General features: G+C 37.2%; 1 protein-coding gene across 1 annotated transcript; it reads right to left on the bottom strand.

Moving 5' to 3' along the window:
* Positions 1-1597: 1597 nt before the first annotated feature.
* On the bottom strand, positions 1598-13786 carry LOC121889986. Its single transcript, XM_042402233.1, has 8 exons — positions 13779-13786; positions 13661-13699; positions 13244-13410; positions 11682-11732; positions 8512-8614; positions 8249-8378; positions 4734-4806; positions 1598-1675 (listed from the first exon to the last, which is right to left on the bottom strand). Exons 2-8 carry the CDS (start codon positions 13665-13667, stop codon positions 1598-1600), a joined length of 609 nt encoding a protein of 202 aa, XP_042258167.1. The 5' UTR covers positions 13668-13699; positions 13779-13786.
* Positions 13787-26733: the final 12947 nt, after the last annotated feature.

The following is a 26733-nucleotide window of genomic DNA, read 5'->3' on the forward strand; positions in this document are numbered from 1 at the left end:
AATCCTGTGTGATCAATTTAAGTTTAGGGGGTATGAAGAGACATTACTGGATAATCATCTTAAGAGGGTCCGCCATAACTGTGTACATTGTTATTCTATGATTAAGGGTTAATGTCCATGCAATTTATATTATGTTGGTAAAACAAAATGTGTTAAAAACCAGGCTCTGTGAACATAAATGTTCCATCCGCAATCTTGACGATGAATCATCAGTGGTGAGGCATTTTAACAGCCATAACCATAGTTTGTGTGACTTACATTACATAGACATTAAAACCATGAATATGCCACAGAGAGGTGGCAACAGAGACAGAATCCCTCTGCAGGGGGAGACGTATTGGATACACTCCCTGAACACCCTCATTCCCAATGGGTTGAATCAGGAGGTTTCATTTGCTTGTTCCTTATGAATTGAACATAATTCATTTCCCGTTTTCCTTTCCTTTTGGTTTTCTCAGAATACATCCTATAAAACATATGTTGTACAGAGATTTGAAGTTAAAGAGGATGTGTGTTTCTTGTAATTCTTGCCCTGAAATACTTGAATTTTGGAAACTTCCTGTGGACTAAAAAAAACCCACCTAAAAGTGATGTGAAGTGTGATGAATGAGACACAAACTGTCACTTTTGGCTCCAATTAGTCATTTATTCTCATAATAACAAAATGATATCAGGTCTTGCACAGTCAGTTTCATGGTGACAAAGTCCACAAAACACTGAAACAATGAAAGTAATAATTGAAGATTTACTATGAAGCTAAAATCAAGAGAACACAACACAAATTAAAACTTAACCTCATCATCATAAAAAAACATTTGCTGTGGTTGTTGGTAGTACATGCAATACACTTTTGCATGTTGACATTGTTATGACTGGCTTGCAGGCCACAACAAAAGAAGGAGACACACACCCAAACTCAGCGATAAAAAAAGTTATTAAAGTATATAAAAATAATTGCAATGGGGTGTGGAAGTCAGTATCAGTGGTGTTTGAAAGTATATGAATGCATTGTCTAATGTGAGGTGCAAAACAAATAAAAAAAGGGAAACACAAAAACAACCACTGCTTGGTAAGTACATATACAGTAAGATCTCTTAAAAAAGAAGGTATGATAGTGAAAACAAAAAAATAATAAAGCTGATTAAAAAAGGGAAGAAATCCTGATTTAAAAAAAAAAAAGAAAACCATGAAATTGATGACCAGACTGCTTCTACCACAGTTGGAAGTTCAACATACCAAATTTACCACAGTCCTTTTCCTTTTTATTACATCACAGTCAGGGAGGGACTAGATTACTTTAAGCAGAAAAAGTGTTGTTTTTTTTAAGTTATGTGCATTTTTTTGAAAAATACTATGCCAACAAAATGGGATTATGTGTACAAAGCAAAAAAAATAAATTAAAAAAATTACTGTGTAGTTTCTTTTAAAGGTCAAGGCCTCAGTATGCCATTGTTTTTCAGAAATAGTCAATTTTTCTCAACAAGATTTGTATTTTGGTGGGTAATTTAGGTTAAAAGCCAATATTAGTCCAAACAGCAGAGCACAAAAAGTGAAACGTTCCACAAAAAACTAAGGGCCATCGTCCTCTTTGTAATCTTCAGGCTCCACATCCTCCGACTGTATAAACTCCCATCACAGTTGTGTCCATGGAACTGTTGGTCTCAGTCTTGGTGTTCTGTGGAGGTTTGATACAGAGAGCTCATAAACAAACAAAACAATAAAAATCCAAAAGATATCCAGCAAGAGACTGGAGGCAAGTTGAGTATTATCAACAAAATGTAATGAAAAGTATTAAAAGATGTCCTGCAGTAAAGTGTTCCCTCTGACTGATATATTGTTATATAGGCAACACATCCTCATGTCAAAAAGACAGAATAGGTCTATTTCCAAAAAGACATATTAGTGTTTTCAGCGCCCTCTAGAGGACGGAGAGGGACTAGAAGAATCACCCAGAGGAACAAATGGTGTTTTATAGTGTGACAACGCTGTGGTTAAGGTCTGGTTAGGTTTAGTCAAAAAACACTTGGTTAAGGTTAAGACACCCAACCGCGGCCACTCGCAATATCTTTCACGGTGAAAGATGCTTGGTTGGAAGTGGAGGTGACCAGTGGTCTCCTTCAGCCATCTTCTAACCATCCCCCTACCCCCACCTCCTGATAAGGAAGTCACATATTGACATCACCTGAACAGCGTCACTTCCCCGGCTCATAACTACCACAACTGCTAGACTGCATAAACGTAACTATTAGTCATTTTTACCGGCCTGAATTTTAGACCTATACTGTTGTTTGTCTTGTGAGGACGGACTGAATATATGACATCATTAGATTATTAACAGTGAAGCATCAGTGTTAGAGCAGCATGTTACTGTTGTAGCTGCTGGAGGTGGAGCTAGTTTCAACTACTTTATATACAGTTAGCTAGTTTAGTCCAGTGGTTCCCAACCTAGGGGTCGGGCCCCTACAAAGGGTCAGCAGATAAATCTGAGGGGTCATGAGATGATTAATGGGAGAGGAAAGAAATGTTTTTTGGGGATAATGTTGGATAATTTTACATTCTTGGACTAGACTCGGACTTTATTGTTAGGAGTCACAAAACAAAAAGCCTCTGATTTAATGTTCAAAGTCTGATTTAATAAATATAACTCTTAATCTGACAAAGTATCTAATAACAACTGTCATACTGTCAGATAAATAAAGTTGAGTAAAAGTACAATAATATAACTCTCTGAAATAGAGTTAATGAGAAGTATTAAGTAGCATTGAATGGAAATACTCAAGTACAATAAGAGAAGATATAAAATGTCTTTATATCTGCTTATTACTACATTATAGTGTGTTATAAACCATTTATTAACCATGTATGTGCTGCTTTTAAATGTTAAATAAGGGGAACTTCTCTGTGTTCTGGAAAATCCCACATCTACCTAACAAGGACACATTTGGCTTAATGCTGCCTCCACCTGCAAAACATTCAAATAAGCATTTTATGAAGAAAAGAAGTGAAAATGAGGACTCACAAGGATTTGGTTCACCACTGGAGGTAGACTGTCAGTCACCTTCACTTGCATTGAGGTAAAAAATGAAGACAAAACACTTTCATTTCAAGATATCCTGCATTGTTCATAACAAGAGTGAACTTAAAGATTTAGCTCTCGAAATGTGTTTTGCTTCTTGTTCCTTCACTCAGAAGTTTGAGCTTCACTCTGTAGAATGATGTATGTGCAGAGTTTCACACTAGAGGAAGGAATTTTAGATGTTCACCTTAAATCTGGTTTGTGACATCACCAATAGTTTGGAGCCAATCGTGGTCCGTTATGCAACTCAAACAAGTGTGATGTGGAAACTTGAAGCCTCCAGTACACAAACACTGAGAATGGAGTGAAGTAGGAGACATCTTGTATCCAGCAGGAAAACTTCTGAAGTAAACAATATTTGCATATTCATAGATCATGAATTTTTCAATGAGGGAGAAGAGGATCTTTAATCTTTAAATCTGGCATGTTGTCTGTTTTTAAAAAATATAACTATAGGAGCCTTAGTGCTGTTGATGGGAATAGAAATGAGATAATTTATTTATATACAAGTAGCAATACCACATGATAAAAATAATCAATTTCAGGTAAAAACCCTTCATTCATAATTATACTTCAGTAGAAGTATAAAAGCATAATATGTGTGTATATTATTATTATTATTATTATTATTATTATTATTATTATTATTATTATTATTACTGATGCATTAAGCAGCATTTTAATGATTAGTTATTTGAGGTGGAGCTAATTCAGCTACAATCAACTAAACATCATATTTTTATAAGTCATCATATGGTTTGCATGTAAAATCTAATTCAAATTCAAAACTCTGACATTCGCTTACAAAACAGCAACTAAAACAGCTCCCATGTACCTGAACTCCTTCATCCAGGTCTACACTCCCTCTGCTTACTACGCTCTGCTAATGAAAGGCGTCTGGTACCTCCACCACAACAGGACCCTAAATCACTACCCAGACTCTTCTCTTCTGTGGTTCTCTGATGGTGGAACGAGTTACCAAACTCCATCCGATCTGCAGAGTCCCTCTCAGTCTTTAAGAAAAGACTGAAGATCCAGCTCTTTCACCAACACCTCTGCACTTGAGCTTTCAGCACAGTACTTGAGTAAATGTACCTACACACTAAAACACACAACACTGAGTTAACTTTACTCAGCAGCAATCTGTTAGTTTGACCCAGCGTTACATACAACAAGCTTTAGCTAAAAACTGTCACCAATGTGTTGTTTCTTGTACAAAATGATGTGCATATGACATTCAAAATATATACAAGTTATAAACAATCAATAACAAACAGTAACATGTAACAGAGTAGAGCAGATTATAACAAGCTTTAGTTTTAGCTTTAGGAGTAAATAACTCAACAATAAAATTAAATATGACACTAAAGATGGATCAGAATAACTGTTTGTCTCCAGTGGATTTCTGGGTAAAAACTCAGTATTGTGTTGCTGCTCTATTGACCCAAACTGGGTAAAATAACTCAGTTATTTTACAGTGTAAAAGATATCTTATCTGGTAAATTCAGAGATGTATTTAGTTTAGTTTTCTAGGGAGATCATGGACTGCTGAGGAATCAGTTAACAGGATTACTAAAGCAGATGAACTTCCTCTCAGTGCTGTTGATGGTCTGTAACTAAACCAAATATTATCACTGATGGTGAGATTCTCTTTTACCCTGCTGGGTTTTCCTTTCACTGTTAGTTCAGTGGTATGTTCTCCACTGGGTTTCCTGGAGCCGCTGGATTCTCTGTGTGAGATAATGGAAATTTTCCTTAGTTAATTCAGTTTGACAGTAATAAAGCAACTGTATCTCCAGACAGAACACTGCAGAACCCAAATTACATTCATTGGCAATGTTTTGTCATGTCCTCTGCCAACATTTGTAATGATTTTTTCATCAATATCTGTGCATGACAACTACAATATAGTCAAGGTTAGGGAACTTAAACATTTGCTTAAGGTAAAGATCATGGTTATGTGTATTTTAGGTGTAGATGAGCTACTTGGTTGTCTAAGACGAAGACTGCGTACAGCTCTCAAGTGATCACATGATTGATCACATGAAGGAACAGCAAAGCAGGAGTTTGGATTGACAGTACATCTGCTTTATTGTACGTTATTTTTCACTCTTCCCTCTTGTGTATTTTTACTCCCTGAAATGAGAAGACAACTTCACCATCATCCAGAAGAAAGCTGACCAAAGACTATTCTTTCTAAGGCAGTTTAGGAATTGTCAAGGGTTGCAATATTACAGTTCTACAAAGCTGTAATACATACTGTGCTCACTTATTTAATAACTGTAGGATATAAAAACTCTACAGCCAAAGAGAACAAACTGCTAGGCAGAGTCGTGCCCACATCTCAAAAATAATTGACTGTGAACTCCCCATCATTTCTGAATTATATCACATCTGCATTCAGTGGAAAGGTTTTAAAATTCAACTCCCTGTTCAGTATTTCCCTTCAGGTAGAAGACTCTGCAGTATTAAGACCAGAACATCTGAAGAAATCTGCATCCTAAATGCTTCAGTGGTTGTTTAAACTTGTATAAACTCCTTTAACACATGCTCTTTAGTTTGTCACTTTGAGGTTATGGGACATATGGTTGCATTAATGAAATATTGAAATATAATTGTAACACTATGTTTTTTGTGGACACTTCTTGTATGTATTGTCTGGGTTTATGTTTATGTTATTATCTCTGAGCACAGAAAATATTCCCCATCAACTATAAAGTTGATATGGCAATAAATGACTGAATCTTGAATCAATGTCTGTAACAACACACAATAATAAATCCTTTAATACAAACAGGGTCATACTCAGGTCCTACCTGTTAGGTGGCACCTGGGTGTTGCCTGATGTCCTCCTGCTATATCCCTCATATATGTTATCATTTATCTATAATTTTTTCATCCTGTTTTTCCCATACTGTAATTTTGCTATTTGCTCTATTCTGTACACACATCTATTGCATGTGTGTCTGTTCTGGGAGAGGGATCCCTCCTCTGTTGCTCTTCCTGAGCTTTCTTCCATTTGTTCCCTGTTAAAGGGATGTTTTAGGAGGAGTTTTTCCTTTTCTTTCCTTTTCGAGGGTCTGAAGACAGAGGATGTTGTATCGCTGTACAGATTGTAAACCCCCTGAACCTAATTTGTGATTGGTGATGTTGGGCTATATACTTTCTACTGATGAAACACTCTGTATGAAAACAGCCAATGGCGTGGTCTTTAGAAACCACACAACCCCTCAATAGACAAGGACCCCCTCCTCACAAATCCCTATTTAACCCCTGATTATAATGTAAACATCAATCCCTCTGGAGCGCTGGTGGATGTCTGGAGACATCAAAATGTCCAGAAACAGCCCTGTGGTTAGAGTTCAATATAAAGTGAACGGACACAAACTCCTCGCTACATCAGGAAAACACGACTTCCTGTCTTGATACTAAACGTTTGGCAGCTGACGTTAATCGTGAGGTGTGAAATTGTCCATCATGAATGTAATTCCTAGAATACTGAACTGATAAATAAGGAGGCATACTGCTGTAGATGGAAATATCACACATGTTTCAACATATTCAATGTGAATTATAACAAGTTTAATGTAAAAAATGGGAGGCAGAAATAAGTAACTTAGTGTTCTATGTCTCCCCCAGATCGAGTGTACTGCAGTGACAGCAAGAGCAACAGTAACAAGAAGACCAAGAAAAACAAGACCATTGAATTATAACAAGTTTTTTTTAACAAGTTGTCAAAAATGGGAGGCAGAAATAAGAGACTTACGATGTTGGCATTTCTTCCAGATCAAGAATCCGAGAACAACAGCAAGAACAGCAATAACAACACTTCCAACAACACTCAATCCAATTATCCCATCCTTGTTGCCATCTGGAAGAATAGAAGAGAAGCTGAGTTGAGTCCGGGGAGTTTAAGGTGCTGCACTGCAGGTTGTTATTGTTTATAAGAGAGCATTTGTTTGCTATGCTGCAGAACTTTCTCTGCAAAACCATTATCACACTTTACAATTGCTTGTTTTCTTACTGTGCTATGAGTAGTGGTATCATGAAACCTAAATCATGTTTTACTCAAAACAAGAGATACAAATGTGGTAAACAACTGCAAATAATCTTTTTTTTTCTGCAACAACTGAGAAGTTACAGTACTTACTTTCCGGTGAGGGGGTGTCAATATGTTCGGATTTGTTGCTCGGTTCTTTTGTTAAATTTGCAATGACACAAAAGAACATTAAATTAGTTGGGAAGGACAAATAAAGACATACACACAAAAATCTGTACATGCATTTTATCATCACACACTTTCACACAATTCAATCTGTTCTGTGCTCATTAAAGATACAAACATGGTAAACAACACAACTATAAAGAATGTTAAGACAGTTACTATATTTTCTTCTAGTGCTTTTTCTGACATGTTTTCTTTGATGACTGAAATTACAGCAGCTCTCAAGTGATCACATGATTGATCACATGAAGGAATGGCCAATCAGAGATATGGATTGACAGTACATCTGCTTTGTTGTATTTTTTTTTTCTACAGCCATGCTAGCAGCTCTGTGAGGCTGTAGGCACAGTGATGCTTTGAGCTAAATGCTAACATTTGCTAATTAGCACTAAACAAAAAATAAGCCTAGAGATGAGGCTAATGGGAATATCATTTTGCAGGTATTTGGTCAAAAATAAAAGCATTGGATGAACTGAAATTTTGACCTAATGGTGAGATGCTAGTGGAAAAGCAATAAAGACATTTCAAAAATACATTTCCCTGTGAACAGCAATGCAACTGCAGCAGATTCTGTGAAACACTTAAACAATAAACCAGAAATTAATCTGAGTTTCACTATATAAACAACGACTTTATTGATGTATAGAAAAAACAAAGAAACTTGAAATTACAGTTAGATTCTGATCAACCCTATTGGCATGTCGGGAGATTTGAATCAGTAACATTTAGTACATATGCACTTACCTACAATAAGCTGAACAAAGGATTCATGACCCAGTGAAGGAACAAGACAGCTGTATGTTCCCTCATCAGAGAGTTTCACTTGGAAAATGTTCAGTGAAATGTCTCCGTGCTTCATTTTCTCCATGGACAGTGATGTTCTTCCCATAAATGATGAGTGTTTTAAATCCAGTCTTTCTTTATTTTTTTCCCACACATGGACATACGCTGGGCTCAGGTCAGGTCTTGCCCACTCCAACCACATTTCAGATGCATCCATGGGAGGTTTAAGGTAGCATGGTAAAATGATGTTATCACCAACTATTCCCAGCTGAGGCGGTTTATCCTGAGACTGACCTGGGAAGAAACAGAACCGTTACTCACCAAAAATCAGTGTCCTGTCTTCTTTACAAAACAACAAATTATGGCTGAAAAAACAAATTTTCCAAACATTTTTACTGTAATTCTAGTACAACCTGTTTACATTTACCTGTACATGGATGAAGTGTTAGGAGGATGGCAGCCAAAACACCGAAGGCAGTCTGTCCAGACAGAGAGACCAGGCAAATCCTCTGATGAGGCATCCTGCAGCTCTGAAAATGTGAAAACAAAGGAAGTTTTTCATTTTCTTACTCTCTCTATTGCTGTTTGAAATTCCCTGTCTTATCCTTTGTAATTTATGACAAATAACACTCAGGCTTGATATATTGCTGTTACTGTTCCACAGCTCTCAGCCAGCCAACTTCAGCTAATGCTTTCTGGAGATCGTGGCATTTCCCAAACTAAATAAATACCTCACATATAAACACAAAACTGCTTTGCTAGCTTAATCTCGTTGTAACTAAGATATCCGCTGAAGAAAGTAATTTTTCCATGGACAGATTTAGCTACCATGTCCGCAAACTTCACAGAGATTTTTAAGCTAGTGGCGCCACAGCACCAGCACAGCTGATGGAGGATGCCAGAGTGGAAGCTGAGATATAGTCTCAACTGAAGGGAAAATGGCTAAGTTTTGCTGTGTACGGGGGTGTCAGGTAACCATGAAGAGTGAAGAAGGGTTCAGGGTTTTTTTGGTGTGTGTGTGTGTGTCTGTGTGCGTATGTAACTCGTCCCACAGTCTCAGAGTTCAATCCACTCGGTAAAGGGTCTGTTTTGTTTTCCCCACAACCCCTAATCAGTTCAGTTCAATCCAGTTTCACAAACATAAAAGAAAGACAACTCAAAACTCCGCTCTGGGTTTTCACCGCAGATCCCCACAAAACAAAACAAACGAAAGACACTAACAAAGCAACACAGTACATAAAATAAAGAGCTGAAAATGACAACAGAAAAAAAAACAAGTTTGCCAGGTTCACATATCTCCGCAATTCAAATCAACCACCAGTCATCTACCCGAAATGACTGTTGTTGTTAACGCAACATTACGGTCTGTAGTTCTGATGAATGGCGGAGTGATATTTTTAGTGATGAGGCTTTTTTCATTTGAGCACAGCTAGGTGTGCTGTCATGCTGATTTGAGCACGTTCTAAATGTCTGATTGATCAATCAGATCGCTTGGTCGGAACTACATGTTGTATAATCATTTTTCAGTCTTTCATGTAATCTGTGGCAAGAACACCATCCAGACTTGTGTTCTCTGACTTTAAGGCAGAACCTCCTCCCAGGCAACAGATGTAGCCCTGCAAAACAGCATCCATTTACATCCAGTACCAATGTTCAGGGGTGGATTGAAAGGGTGTGGATGTCGGGGTGGTGGGAGGAGATCTAACACAACTGACAGTCAGTCTCTCTGTCATGGAGGAGACCAAAGTTTACAAGTTTAAAGACCAACAATTTTAATTAATAGTTTTTATTTAACAATAACTGATCTTTCCCTAACCAGAGGCCTGTGCTACGAAGCAGGATTTGGGATTAACTCTGGGTTTTCAGTCCTATGACGGTGGCTCAAAAGTCTTGAGCTTACAATGAAGTGACAAGTAAAAAGAGTGACATATATTTTTATATGTCAGTAGAAACATTTTATTGTTCCAGACTTTCTATTTCCACTCTGGTTTTAAAACACAGCTTCTAACAAACAGAGAGATTGTTTATGAGTTTGAAGTTAGTTTGAATTAATTGCAAAGTAGTCATTTTTGTGTGGTTTATATTTTGGGTTATTTTGGTTTATTTATCACAATGATTGATAATCAGGTCACATGGATATGGGCGGTGATATCCTATAGTTCAAGCACCTGTTCACCTGCATGCCGGCTGGTAAGAAAGAGAGAGAGGGTGAGTGGGTCGCTGTATTTTTTGTTGACCGCTGTTTTACACCTGATCTCTGTGATTATTTTGAGTATATTTTGTGCACGTTATAATAAGTTGATCCTTTTCATTAATAAACGTTATTCAAACTTATTTCTTGATCTCAGCGAATCTTTTTTGGTAGCGTGTCAGACAAACAGCAAACAAGACCCAACTTCAGCCTCTCAGCGACTTTTACTTTGTTTCCAGTAGTCGCTACACTGCATTTTAATTGTTTAAGTTGATTTTCTCCCCAAAATGACAGCTGACAGTGTGGATGATTTTACACTCTGATTCCATCACTGCAGCTCAGAATAACATGAGACAACTGTGTGATGATAACTGGAAATAAAACCAAGATATTGTCTTTTATTAGAAAAATAATCCACACACTGTTAATTGGCTCCATGATTATAAAGCAACATTGGGGTCAGATAGACTCATCAGTCATTAACTACTTTTACACTCTTTGCTTTGGTAGCAGAAACAGTCTGACATCTGACATCTTTTTTATGTGACATATTCAGATGATTTCTTCATCATTCAAATAAAGAGCAAAAAATAGTCCCTCTTTACTTAAGTCATATATAATAATACCTACATGTATTTTAAGTCTTAGCCTACTTTTAATATGTGGAAATTATTTCTAATGTTCCTACATCTTCTTATTTTGTTGTGTGATTACAGGTTCGTTTACATTTCACTTTGTTGAATATGACTTTTGGCTTTTTCTAAAACAGAAGTTATCTGCAGATACTTGGTATCAACAGTTCATCTCATACCATATTCAGTACTTCATTCATGGTTCTGATGATGTCGCTTGTAATTAACAACCCCGCCTCTTTCACATGATCACGCTCATAGCTGGAAAACCCAGAGCTGACAGAGCTAGTTGATAACCAGCTTCGTAGTACTGGTTATCTGGGCGGCCAATGTAAGGTTCAGTGGAGCCAGATAACGAAAAGATATTCTGGGTATGTTGAACTTGCTTTGTAGTACAGGCCTCAGGTGTCTAAGTTGCCTAACCCGAACAATACATACATCATACTATATGTAATCTGATGTTCAGACAGTCAGCTGCAAGACAACATGGAGGTCACAGCGCTGTGCATCAGAATGTCTGAGTACTGACTTTCCTTTCTGTGGATTTTGGATATTAATACAATTGAGAGAGTTTTTCTGTAGGAGAAACTCTTCTAAGTCCCTTCATGAGCAAGAGCATCATACACTGCTATGATAATAAAGGAAGCATTGTGACCTAAAGTCAGTGTTCAGTGCTGCACAAATCTGTTTCTGTATGTTTGTGTTGTGGAATTTCCTCTGTTGAGTTTGTTATTTTCTGTAGTATACTGTTGTATTTCTAGCATGACCACTTACCAGAGAGATGGAAGACTGGGATGGTGCAGCTTGATCTCTTTCCAACTGAGACTGAGGAGAAAGATACAGAGATTTTTTAAAATTAAAGTAGGGAAATCTAAATAATTAAAAACAGAAATTTTACATCACTTTTTAGACCCTCTGCTCACAGTGATTGCTCAGCCTTGTGGAGGTCAGACAGTCAGCAGGGTTTGAGCATATGAGTACAACACTATGAATGTCTCCCAGGTAGGGTTGGGCATTGAGAACCGGTACCAAATTAGAACTGGTTCCAAAATTCTGATTCCAAAGGAATCATTAAGAATATGGTAATTTCAATTCTGCTTATCAGTTCCCAAATGTGCTACATATCTGCAATAATAATAACAATAATAATAATAATAATAATAATAATAATAATAATAATAATAATAATAATATCTTCATTTATATAGCACCTTTTAAAAACAGAGTTTACAAAGTGATTTGACAGGCAAAGCAAAGACACAACACAGAAAGCAATAACAAGTCTGACATTAAGAAGACAGCAGTAGAAGACAAAGAAAAACAATAGAGAGATAATAAAAAGATTAAAAGATGATAGAAAGATGATCTAAAGACAACGTTTACATAAAACCAAGTCTGTAAAAATGGGTTTTAAGAAGTGATTTAAAATAAGTTACTGATTCTGCGAGCCTTATCTCCTCAGGCAGGCTGTTCCTAAGTCGAGGGGCCCTGATGGCAAAAGTACAGTCACCTTTAGATTTAAGCCTCAACTTTGGAACAGCCAGATCGGCCCCACCTGAGGATCTAAGGCTGCGGGCTGGCTTGTACGGGGTCAGCATATCTGTTATGTAGCTTGGGGCTAGACCCAGACATGCTTTAAAAGTGATCAGTAAAATCTTACAATCAATTCTAAAATGAACAGGGAGCCAATGGAGAGAAGCCAGAATCAGGGTGATGTGATGTTGTTTATTAAAACCAGTAAGAAGCCGAGTTGCTGCGTTCTGAACTAGTTGGAGGCATTTTTGTGTTATGCCGGAAAGGAGGGAGTTGCAGTAATCTAATCTGGAGAAAATGAAAGTGTGGATGATTTTTTCAAGGTCAGAATGGTGGAGCATTGGCTCAATTCTAGAAATGGTTCTTATGTGGAAGAAGCAGGACTGGACAACTTTTTTAATGTGAGGTTCGAAACTTAAATCACAATCACATAGTACTCCTAGATTTCTGGCAGTAGCCTTCATGTAGGTGGATAGGGGACCAAGACTGATGGGGTTTTTTGGATGCGGGGGACTTTTGTGCCATCCAACAGTTGACATCACTGAGACAATCTACAATAGCAGGGAGGCTTCTTGGCTGACCAGGTCTCAGGGGAAGGTATATCTGTGTGTCGTCTACATAGCAATGAAAAGAAATACCATATTGGAATCGAAACTGGGAATCAACAAGAACTGGAATCAATTAGCAGAATTATAAAAATCAAAAAATACCCAACCCTACTCCCAGGAGAAACTGTCTGAAAAAGTGTGAATCAAATGCTATACTATACTATACTATAATGACTCTATTGTATATTTGCTTACATGTTTGGTCTTCTTTTCTTTTTTTGCCTTGTTCCCTTCTGACACTGTTGGAGTTACTGTGACTCCCTCTGTTCCTGCTGCATTTAGAGGCTGTATTTCAGTGTCATTACTTTCGGAAAAGTTCTTATTTCCTCCTTCAGTTTCATCCCACTGGCTTCTCTTGGTCTCTGTGTAAAAATAAAGGCAGTGACATTAAAGTATAAAAGAATTTTACATGCATTTTAGGAAGTTTGATGTCAGTTTAACATGAGATACAACAGGCCATAAAAATAAGAAGTGTGACAATTTGACTTATTGTAAGTACTCTACATAACCCAAATTAAATTTATACAATTAAAAACTTCATATCACCATTTCCATTAAACCTTATGAGAAAAGTTGACATTTACAAAGCACTGCAATTCATTTGTGACTTACTGATCATGTTTTGGCTCCATTTCCACCCAAAAAAGACAACTGCAAAAATAATCATAATGCCAGCAGCCAAACAACCAACGACCAGACTGACTGTGACACGAAAAGAATTGGACTGGACCTTGAAGAAATCACCTGGAAATGATACAACACAAATACACAGAACTGATTGTTGTTATCTCATTGTTCTCTTCTATTAGTCTTTATTAATTAAGTCATTTAGCAGAAACAAAACCAGTGTTTTATTGTCAGGTTGTTTGTTCAAGGTAGTTTCTCAAGTTGTTGATTTGCATTTTCATATTGAAGTGGAGACAGATTACAGATTAAAATTTAAGTGTATCACTCCCAAGTTTTATGCTTTACTTGTTTTCTGATTCATCATATAGTTAAAATCTATTAATTGTCGGTCTGATCAACAAAAGAACCATAGACAACTTTCTTCATTTAGTAGAAAGATTTTTCTTCTCATGATCTATTATTTCCTCCATTAAACTGTTTCTTGCTGACAGACAGACTCTTCCTGACTTTAATTTTATCCATAATAACAGTTAAACACATTTATATTTTACATCATTAACGTAATTTCCTTTCAGTCACATGAGAGGCTGAAAATTCCTGAGCATCAGGTTTGATATGAGTTACATCATTTCCATTTTCCCTGAAATGTTTAGCCAAATACATATTTTCCAGTGTTCAGAAGACACCCTGATCATATTCTGGGTAATTAAATAATGAATTCACTATCAGGATTATCAAAAAACACAGATACAAATAATCAATAAATGGTATAAACGCATTCTGTGAGTAGAAATGGTTCCTGTGCCTCTGAGCAGGACACAGTATAAATGCAGAATGCAGGTTGTTATTTAGGTGTTTGTTAAACAGGTAACAGGCTGCAGAGAGGAAACAGCTGCTCTAGCGGTGATAACTGTGAACCTTTATTAGTGTCAGCACAGTAAACATGTGTACAGACACAAACTCCATCAGAAGTTTCTACAGCTGTTAAAGTCGACTGACAGCTGATCCAGCTGTGATCAGCTGTCGCCGTCATCAGAAACGGACGTCGCTTCACATGATGCTTCAGAGGAGAGGACGTCTCATGTCTCTTAAAACAAATTTCCTCATTTCCTCTCTCCTCGCTTGGTTTCCTTGCGTCTCTCCTGCATCCACGGTGGGAGGGACTAAGACGCAAGTGAAGGAAACGTGGATACAATTTAAGAGACTTGGGATGCAGCCATAGTTGTAATACTATCAAATATGTCTTCAGAGGAGAAGATATAATTGTTGACAAATACTGTGTGCATTAATAAGCACTTAAAATGTCTTTATATCTACTTATCACTACGTTATAGTGCATTATAAACCACTTATTAACCATGTATGTGCTGCTTTTAAATGTTAAATAAGGAGAACTTCTCTGTGTTCTGGAAAATCCCACATCTACCTAACAAGGACACATTTGGCTTAATGCTGCCTCCACCTGCAAAACATTCAAATAAGCATTTTATGAGGAAAAGAAGTGAAAATGAAGACTCACAAGAATTTGGTTCACCACTGGGGGTTGACAGTCGGCCACCTTCACTTGCACTGAGGAAAAAAAAAAGACAAAACACTTTTATTACAAAATACTCTGCAGTGTTCATAACAAGAGTGAAGAAGATTTAGCTCTCAAAACTGTGTTTTGCTTTTTGTTCCTTCACTTAGACGTTTGAGCTTCACTGTGTAGAATGATGTATGTGCAGAGTTTCACACTAGAGGAAGGAACGTTTTCAGTCTTCACCTTAAATCTGATTTGTGACGTCACAGCTAGTTTGGAGCCAATCATGGTCTGTTATGCAACTCACATAAGTATGAGTGAAAACTTGAAGCCTCCAGTACACAAACACTGAGAATGGAGTGAAGTAGGAGACATCTTGTATCCAGCAGGAAAACTTCTGAAGTAAACAATATTTGCATGTTCATGGATTCTGAATTTTTCAGAGAGGGAGGACAAGTAGATGTCCTTTTTCAAACTTTTAACTGGTTAACTGAACTTTTTCATGGAAAAAACATATTAGACACAAATTCTTGTTCAATGCAAATTATTAGGGCCTGAGCCCCAAAGGGGCTCTTGCATCTGTTGTGTTTCTTTCTTTCTTCTTTCTTTATTAATCCGTCACTTCAGACCTAAATTTGACCCCCTAAACATGCTCAAAAACTCACCAAATTTGGCACGCATATCAGGTCTGGTGAAAATTTTGATAAAATGTAAAAATTATCCCCCAGAGAGCCAAAATGTGCTCGAGAGCGCCACCTATGTCACTAAAATGGCCGCCACAGCCCGTAGGAATGTCATAGAGAGATCAAACCAAAATGTGATTTTTAATGTAAGATTTGGCCAAAGTCATAGGATTTATGAGGAGATTTGACAAGAAGAGTGACGGGTGGGGGGGGTGAGTATGTGAGTATTTTTCTGTGTCCAGCTGCAGTTACTTATTGTCTCTACACACCTGACAGTACACATGTCAATCAAACATTAACCAGGTCATGTGGGTTAAAAGTCTTTACTTTTCTAAAAATAGACTTGATGAAAATTAGGAAGTGAATTTCTTTTACACACAAACTCATCAAGAGTTTTCAAATTATTTATTGAAATCAAAGTGAATGGGCCCAAAACTTGCATACTTTTGATGACACAGGTGTGAACAAGACAGACATGTCTCACCCTGCAGAAAATTCTCATCCTCACACTGAGATTTGATGTTTCGCCATGACAGAGGAAGTTGCTATAACTTTATTGTACATGCTCCAGTCACACCAAACTTTACATGTTTGTAAAATCAGACCTGTCGGCCCAGGTCTGGAGACATCTACATGCCTGTGACAGAAGTCCTTGGACTGCATCACACCCCGACGTGTGCAAGGGTTCGAAGGCCCGTTCAACGCTGCTTGCAGCTTTAATTTTGGACGTGTCTTTAAACATGTCTAGAGAGGATCTTTAAATCTGGCATGTTGTCTATTTAAAAAAAAATATAACTATAGGAGCCTTATTGCTGTTGATGGGAAGAGAAATGAGATCATTTATTTAAATACAAGAAGAAACACCACCTGATAAAAATAGCCAATTTCAGGTAAAAACCCTTCATTCATAATTTTACTTCAGTAGAAGTACAAAAGTATTATGTGTGTGTATATTATTATTATTATTATTATTATTATTATTGTTGTTGCTGTTGTTGTTGTTGTTGTTGTTATTATTATTATTATTATTATTATTATTATTATTATTATTATTATTATTATTATTACTGATGCATTAAGCAGCATTTTACTACTTGAGGTGGAGCTAATTAGGCTACAAATAACTAAACATCATATTTTTATAAGTCATCATATGGTTTGTGTGTAAAATCTAATTCAAATTCAAATCTCTGACACTCGCTTACAAAAGAGCAACTAAAACAGCTCCCATGTACCTGAACTCCTTCATCCAGGTCTACACTCCCTCTGCTCACTAAGCTCTGCTAATGAAAGACGTCTGGTACCTCCACCACAACAGGACCCTAAATCACTACCCAGACTCTTCTCTTCTGTAGTTCCCTGGTGGTGAAACGAGTTAAACTCCATCCGATCTGCAGAGTCCCTCTCAGTCTTTAAGAAAAGACTGAAGATCCAGCTTTTTCACCAACACCTCTGCACTGACGGAAAAAAAACCCCTGCTTCTATGCACTCTGTGCACTGCCTGTTGGCACCTACGTCCTATTGGACTCAAACTTAGCTTTATGGCACTTACTCACGTTGTTCTCACCAGATTAGATCCTTGCTTGTGTTGTATCAACTCTCAGATGTACGTCACTTTGGATAAAAGTGTCTGCAATTGTAAAATATTTATCTTCAAAGTAACTAAAAACTATGTCTTTCAAATAAATGTAGTGGAGTAAAATAGAACGAAATATGCCTCTAAAATGTTGTGGTGGTGAAGTATTAAGAACCATTAAATGGAAACACTCAAGTAAAGAACCTTCATATTGTACTTAAACTTGCAGGAACTGATTTTTTGTCCAAGTAGTGAACACAACACTGACACATCATCAGATTTTAAAATTAAATGTTGAACTTGTCAGCAAACAGTTGCTTATTTCCACATCCAGCAGTTATGGAGCAACATTATCATTCATTAGGAGTTGTGTTTCTGTCCACCTGGTGAATGTAAGTTCAATATGCTCCACTATGTTCACCAGCTAGTCTACAGCTAACTGTGTCTGTTTGCTGTTTAGTGCTGAGCAGGTAGTGTTCAGTGGACTTTAAGAGCTTTTTCTCTGAAAACAGCTGCCTGCTGCAGCCGGAAACGCTGGAAGCTCCATAAAGCCGAGAGGAGCTACAGAGTCACTGATAATTCACTGTTGCAACAACCATCATATTACACACTGACAGATCAGACTGTGGAGTTATAGAAAATATTGATTATAGCTGCTTTAATTAAAGTACTTGAGTAAATGTACTTACACTCTAAACACACAACACTGAGTTAACTTTACTCAGTAGCAATCTGTTATTTTGACCCAGTGTTACACACAACAAGCTTTAGCTAAAAACTGTTACAAATGTATTGTTTCTTGTACAAACCGATGTGTATATGACATTCAACAAATACACAAGTTGTAAACAATCAATAAAAAAACTGTGACATGTAAGTACCATCAGAAATATCATCACTGATGGTGAACTACTTTTTTACCTTGGTCTGTGACCCTCTGAACTCAGACACTTCCTTTGTCTCGGGGTCCCCTCGTTTTGCAGTAGGGGTTCAGACTGTTGTTGCTCTTGATTTTCCGTCTCATTGTCGTCTTCCTCCTCCGCTGGATTCTCTGTGTGAGATCACAGACGTTTTTACTGAGTTAATACAGTTTGACAGTAATAAAGCAACCACATCTCCAGTCAGAACACTGCTACTGGACAATTCTGCAAAACCTAAATTACATTCAATGACATCAAGAACATACCACTTCCTGCCTTGATACTAAACGTTGGCATTGGATGTAAATTGTGATGAGTGAAATTGTCCAATATATACTTCATTCTCAGATTTGCAGGCTAATTAATAAGTTGGTATACTGCTGTAGATGGACATATCACACACGTCTAAACATATTCAAACAAAGCAAATGAAATATAACAAGTTTAATGTTAATATTAATTCAGTGTAATTAGATAATAGATAGTTTGTTTCAGAAGTTTTTCCGTTTTTCAGAATTTATAATCATGAGTTCAGATGACTAAACATCCAGTGGATCTTTGACTTAACTCATCACATTAAGTTATTTAGGAACATTGTTAACTCATTAGCATATAGTTCCCAGCATGCTTTGCATTAAGTTTAAAATTCTCCATAAATCCTCCTTTTTTCTGATATGAAAAAAGTTAAATGATGGAGACCTTTATACATGTGTTTGGGAGGATACAGCTTGTCTTTCCTCTGATCAAAATTAAGAAAACACAAACTTGATGAAGATAAGTATGCTCTTCAAACACTTCCTGCACCTTCATTATGCAAATTATTTCACTCAGAGGAACTGGCCCTGACTATGTTGGTGCTCTAGTCAAGATTTTAGATTGGAGCCTCAGAAATAAGTAGTAATAGTAACACTACAAGTACAACTATGGAACCTCTAGCCCAGACAAAGTGCTTCCAGTCCTCTGGACAAAAAGACAAATGACGGTCAAGGTACCATTGAGTGAGTGTTTGGTGGCCTGAGGCAGCACATCAAGTTACACATATAGTATCACTGTTGATGGTTGTCAGGTGAAAACTGACCAACCAGTAAGGATTTGAAAATCAAACTAGATGAAAACCAATGCAAGTCAATGGAGGAGAGAAACAAAACTAGACACACTGAATCAGAGCTCCCTTTTCTTTATTTACTTCTTGTATCTAGTTTCATTGTTTTCTGAGGTTTTGTGGATGTGCACGTGACTACTTTGTTTCATTGAACAAATGCGTATTTGGAAAAGCTGTATAAAAGCAAGAAAACCTGTCGGTAAGAAAAAAACAAGAGAAAAACATGTCCCATTTGTTTGGTTCCCTAGACAACCACCTATGTGGCCTGTGCCACGGGCCGCCCTGCAGAAGGGCCACTTAAAAGAATAACTCACCACAAAGAACAGTACTTCTGTTAATGACTGAAAACTGCTGTATTAAGAGATAATGAATGACAATATAGTTAAACACAGTTGGAATAATGTAAATATGTCGTCATAGGAAAAATTATAGTTGTTGACAATTACTGTACAATAAAAAATACTTAAAATGTCTTTATAGCTGTTTATAACTACATTATCGTGTTTCAATCCATTTATTAACCATTTATATACTGTTTTTAAATGTTAAATAAAGGGGACTTCTCTGTGTTCTGGAAAATTCCACATGTACCTAACAAGGACACAATTGGTTTAATGCTGCCTCCACCTGCAAAACATTCAAATGAACATTTTATGAGGAAAAGAAGTGAAAGTGAAGACTCACCAGGATTTGAATCACCACTGGAGGCGCTTTGTATGGCATTAGCATCACTTGCTCTGAGGTAAAAAACAAAACAAAAACAAAGACAGAGCATTTTCATTTCAAAATATCCAGCAGTGTGCATAACAGGAGTGAAGTGAGAGCCAAAACTTGGCTCAAAAACTGCATTTGCTGTTTGGTGCTGAGCAGGTAGTGTACAGTGGGGTTTTTAGAGCTTTTTCTCTGAAATCAGCTGCCTGCTGCAGCAGAAAACAACACTATGAGAGCGCTGAGAGTGAACCAGAACAGTAAAGTTGCAGCTGGACAGTTAAACAATGAGCTGAAACTCACTATAAAGCTCCGTAAAGCTGAGAGGAGCTGCAGAGTCACTGATAATTCTCTGTAGGTTCATCAGTACGAGCCACAACCAACATATTACACACTGACAGATCAGACATGAATATGAGAGATAAGTACAGTACTTGAGTAAATGTACCTACACACTAAAACACACAACAGTGAGTTAACTTTACTCAGTAGCAATCTGTTATTTTGACCCAGTGATACACACAACAAGCTTTAGCTAAAAACTGTCACCAATGTGTTGTTTCATGTTCAAAATGATGTGTATATGACATTCAAAATATACACAAGTTATGAACAATCAATAACAAACAGTAACATGAAAGTTTAAAAAGAGTTAATAGAATTTAACAAGCTTTAGTTTGAGTGAATAACCCAATGATAAAAATAAAAAATAACATTAAACCTGGGTCAGAATAACTGTTTGTCTCCAGTGGCTTTCTGGGTAACATTAACTCAGTATTGTGTTGCTGCTCTATTGACCCAAACTGGGTAAAATAACTCAGTGATTTTTAGAGTGTAAAAGATATCTTATCTGGTAAATTCAGAAATGTATTTAGTTCAGTTTTCTAGGGAGATCATGGACTGCTGAGGAATCAGTTAACAAAGTTACTGAAGCAGATGAACTTCCTCTCAGTGTTGTTGATGGTCTGCAACTAAACCAAATATCATCACTGATGGTGAGCCTCTCTTTTACCCTGCTATGTTATCATCTCCCTGTTGGTTCTGTGGTTGCTGCAGATTGTCCATCTCCATGCCGTCTCCCTGATCCGCTGGATTCTCTGTGTGAGATAATGGAAGTTTTTCCTTAGTTAATTCAGCTTGACAGTAATAATGCAACTGTATCTCCAGACAGAACACTGCAGCACCCAAATTACATTCATTGGCAATGTTTTGTAATGTCCTCTGCCAACATTTGAAATTATTTTTTTCTACAATATCTGTGCATGGCAACTACAATATAGTCGAGGTTGGGGAACTTAAACTGTGTACAGCTTTCAAGTGATCACATGATTGATCACATGAAGGAACAGCCAAGCAGGGGTTTGAATTGACAGTACATCTGCTTTATGATATGTTATTTTTCACTCTTCCCTCTTGTGTACTTTGTCCTTAGGGGCCACCATATCAATCAGTGATGATAAGCTACATCAACTACACTGCCACATGTGGATTTTTGCCTGCATTTTCTTGCTGAAAGCATGTAGTCTTATGTAGAGTTAGTGCCCTTATTAATTACCAACAATGACACGAACATTGCAGCTGATTCCACCTCCAACAGAGCAGGAACAGGTGTAGTTTCCATCATCAGTTATTCCAACTGATGAGATTTTCACTGTAAGGTTCCCTCTGCTCAGTTCCTCTACATCAAGAGTTGCTCTGCCTTTGAATTCTTCTGCTTGACCATCAGGAGACAAACCTCTATTTTTGTAAATGATGACAAAGGAATCATTGAATTTCCATTCAACTGATTCTCCTGTCGCATCACATTCAGGCTCAAGGTGACACATCAAAGTGACGTCCTCTCCAACTGCAGCTTTCACAAGCTCAGATGGGCAATTGATGTCATGACTGCCTGTAACAACACACAATAATAAATCCTTTAATACAAACAGGGTCATACTCAGGTCCTACCTGTTTGGTGGCACCTGGGTGTTGCCTGATGTCCTCCTGCTATATCCCTCATATTTGTTATCATTTATCTATAATTTCATCAAAAATAAAATAAAATCATCCTGTTTTTCCCATACTGTAATTTTGCTAGTCTGTACACACATCTATTGCATGTGTGTCTGTTCTGGGAGAGTGATCCCTCCTCTGTTGCTCTTCCTGAGTTTTCTTCCATTTTTTCCCTGTTTAAGGAATGTTTTAGGAGGAGTTTTTCCTTTTCTGAATCGAGGGTCTGAAGACAGAGGATGTTGTATCGCTGTACAGATTGTAAACCCCCTGAACAAAATTTGTAATGGTGATGTTGGGCTATATACTTTCTACTGATGAAACACTCTGTATGAAAACGGCCAGTAGTGTGGTCTTTAGAAACCACCCAACCCCTCAATAGACAAGGACCCCCCTCCTAAAAATTCCCTATTTAACCCCTGATTATGGTGTAAAGATCAATCCCTCTGGAGCGCTGGTGGATGTCTGGAGACATCAAAATGTCCAGAAACAGCCCTGTGGTTAGAGTTCAATATAAAGTGAACGGACAAACTCCTCGCTACATCAGGAAAACATGACTTCCTGTCTTGATACTTAATGTTTGGCAGCTGACGTCAATCGTGAGGTGTGAAATTGTCCATTATGAATGTAATTCCTAGAATATTGGACTGATTAATAAGGAGGCATACTGCTGTAGATGGAAATATCACACATGTTTCAACATATTCAATGTGAATTATAACAAGTTTAATGTCAAAAAAGGGAGGCAGATTAAGTGACTTACGATGTTGGCATTTCTTCCAGATCAAGAATCCGAGAACAACAGCAAGAACAGCAATAACAACACTTCCAACAACACTCAGTCCAATTATCCAATCCTTGATGCCATCTGGAAGAATAGAAGAGAAGCTGAGTTGAGTCCGGGGAGTTTAAGGTGCTGCACTGCAGGTGTTTATTGTTTATAAGAGAGCATTTGTTTACTTGCTGCAGAACCTTCTGTGCAAAACCATTATCACACTTTACAACTGCTTCTTTTCTTACTGTGCTGTCAGACATTTCACTACTTTACACACATGTACAATCTGTCCTCATTTACTAAAACAATTGTTTTAATATGAAATAATTTGCTGACTATGAGTAGTAGTTTCACAAACTCTAAATCATTTTATACTCAAAACAAGAGATAAAAATGTGGTAAACAACTGCAAATAATCTGTTTTTTTCTGCAACAGCTGAGAAGTTACAGTACTTACTTTCCAGTGAGGGGGTCGTGTCAGTACCTTCAGGTGACTTGGCTTTGGATTTGTTACTCGATTTCTCTATTAAGTTTGCAATGACACAGAAGAGCATTAAATTAGTTAAGAAGGACAAATAAAGACATACACACAAAAATCTGTACATGCATTTAATCATCACACACTTTCACACAATTCAATCTGTTCTGTGCTCATTAAAGATACAAACATGGTAAACAACACAACTATGAAGAATGTTAAGACAGTTACTATATTTTCTTCTAGTGCATTTTCTGACATGTTTTCTTTGATGACTGAAATTACAGCAGCTCTCAAGTGATCACATGATTGATCACATGAAGGAATGGCCAATCAGAGATATGGATTGACAGTACATCTAATTTGTTATATTTTTTTTCTACAGTCATGCTAGCAGCTCTGTGAGACTGTAGGTACAGTGATGCATTGAGCTAAATGCTAACATGCTTATGTTTAGCAGGTAAAATGTTTACCATGTTCATCATGTGAGTTTAACATATGAGCATGCTAACATTTGCTAATTAGCACCAAACACAAAACAGGCCTACAGCTGAGGCTGATGGGAATATCATTTTGGTATTTGGTCAAAAACCAAAGTATTGGATGAACTGAAATTCTGACCTAATGGTGGAAAAGTCTGAGGATCACCAAAGTTATTAGTATATATCCTGAAGGGAACATGAATGTCTGTCATATAGAACAACCAATAGGCTATTGGGTTTTTGAGGCCAATAGTGAAATAAAAATTTGACAGTGTAAAATATCTGATAAGGATATATTGGCCATAGTATTTATTTACATTAATACATAACATGCACAAACAATCTTGATTGTAATCTGTTAAATTTATTTAGTTTTTTAAGAATTGTGACCAAGATACAAACATTTCTGATGTTTTACAGTCTAAAAATCAACTTGTCAGTGCTCTCTGGTAGACAAACTGCGTCATGATGACACTGCTACTAACCTCAAACCCAGTTCAATCAGACAGTTGTTGTTTTTGAGCACACAGGGTTTCTTGGTGCTGTTGAAGCCATTGCACTGTTGCTGTGTGACTAAGACAAATTTCCTTTGGCTGTAAAGAAGGATTTATTTATAAAATTGAGGCCTATTGTGTTGCCTAATGTTTGTGCTTTCACTCTTGTGTGTACTTTGTCCTTAAGGGGCCACCGTATCAAACAGTGATGATAAGCTACATCAACTACACTGCCACATGTGGATTTTTGTCTGCATTTGCTGGCTGAAAGCATGAAGTCTTATATAGAGTTAGTGTCCTTATTACTTACGAACATTGAGATGAACATTGCAGCTGATTTGCTTATGTTTATCTCTAACAGAGCAGGTGTAGATTCCACCATCAGCTGTATTAACTGATGAGATTTTCACTGTAAGGTTCCCTTTGCGTAGTTCCCCTACATCAAGAGCTGCTCTGCCTCTGAATTCTTCTGCTTGATCATCAGGAGACAAACCTCTGTTTTTGTAAATGATGACAAAGGAATCATTGAATTTCCATTCAACTAATTCTCCTGTCACATCACGTTTAGACTTAAGGTGGCAGTCTAAAGTGACGTCGTCTCCAACTGCAGCTTCAACCTGCTCAGATGTGCAATTGATGGTATCATTGCCTGTAACAACACACAATAAAAAATCCTTTAATACAAACAGGGTCATACTCAGGTCCTACCTGTTTGGTGGCACCTGGGTGTTGCCTGATGTCCTCCTGCTATATCCCTCATATATGTTATCATTTATCTATAATTTTGTCATCCTGTTTTTCCCATACTGTAAATTTGCTGTTTGGTCTATTCTACACACACATCTATTGTTCTGGGAGAGTGATCCCTCCTCTGTTGCTCTTCCTGAACTTTCTTCCATATTTTCCCTGTTAAAGGAATGTTTTAGGAGTTTTTCCTTTTCTGAATTGAGGGTCTGAAGACAGAGGATGTTGTATCGCTGTACAGATTGTAAACCCCCTGAACCAAGGCTATATTTGTCTCACAGGCAGTTATTTTATAACCTGCAATAACTAATATGTGGAACAAGCTGTGAAAACACATTTTCATATTATCATCTTTTAAAGCTGGAGTACGGGACTTTTGTCTCCCCCCTCTAGCAGTGAGAGTAAAGGGGGGCGCTGATCACTTTAAAAGTATAGTTAGGCTTTGCTGTCAGCTTCCCAGCTCATTTTTAAAAAGACGAGAGAAAAAGAGTAAGAGAGAGAGAGCAGCTGTAGTCGAGTCAGCTAGAGAAGAATGAAGAGAGGGAGCGGTGGTAGAGAAAGCCAGTGAATCAGATCAGTTAAACGATATTTTCAGATTTTTTCACAGCAGTTACGTTCTAGAGCACCAACATGCCCACACACCTCCGCTCAAACCCGCAGCGGTGCACTGAAACCCGATTTGGTCTGAATACAGCCAGACACAGGCATGCAGCATGCTCTGATGTGCACCCTGAATGACAGGCACACAGAGAGGGCGGTAAAAACAGATATGGTTTGACGGTCCACTGGGATTTGTCCCAGTATGACGGTGACAGGCTTGATCAGCATTGTGTGAAGTAGTTTGGTGAGGGCTTGAATGTAACGGACGTTTATTTATATGTTAAAGTTCCGCCCTGCAGATTTAAGTTGATATGAGAAACATGTCAGCAAATGTCTTCATATTTATTTAGCAGTTACAGATCAACATTATTATTCATTTGGAGTTGTGTTTCTGTTTGTGGATGTGTAAAAATTAATAACAAAGACACAACAAATAAGACATTACATCATGTTTCAATGAAAGGACATAAAAACAACTCATCCTCTGATCATGCTACTAGCTTAGTTGCTTTTAGCAAAACTTAATGCTAATTTCAAATAGGATTCAGTTAAAAGAATATATATAATACTGTAATGTTGTCATAGACCTGTATTTAAACATAGAATTGAACAAAGAAATGGTGACAAATTTGGGCAACTATTATTATTGGAAAACAGTTTTTAAGGCTTTAACACTTTAAACCTAATGTCATTAAAATCACCTGTTTAAATGAACTTGTCCTTCTTAAAAAGACGTTATTGTAGTCAGTGTAAAAGAGAAGTCAATAAAAGAAAATGTTCTTGATGAGAAATGATTAATTATGTTAATATAAAACCTACATTTAATACTAACACAACATCCCCCAAACTGTGTTGGTTTATGCTGGTTGATGTTGTTCGTACTGAAATCACATTCAAACACCGTTTATGTCTTTTCATTAAATAAAAAATGTTCTTATGGTGGGCATCTTCCCCTAATTATGACTACTTGGTGTTTTTTGTGAAC

The sequence above is a fragment of the Thunnus maccoyii genome, chromosome 22 (genome assembly GCF_910596095.1).
Source record: "Thunnus maccoyii chromosome 22, fThuMac1.1, whole genome shotgun sequence".
In the NCBI taxonomy this organism is placed as follows: domain Eukaryota; kingdom Metazoa; phylum Chordata; class Actinopteri; order Scombriformes; family Scombridae; genus Thunnus; species Thunnus maccoyii.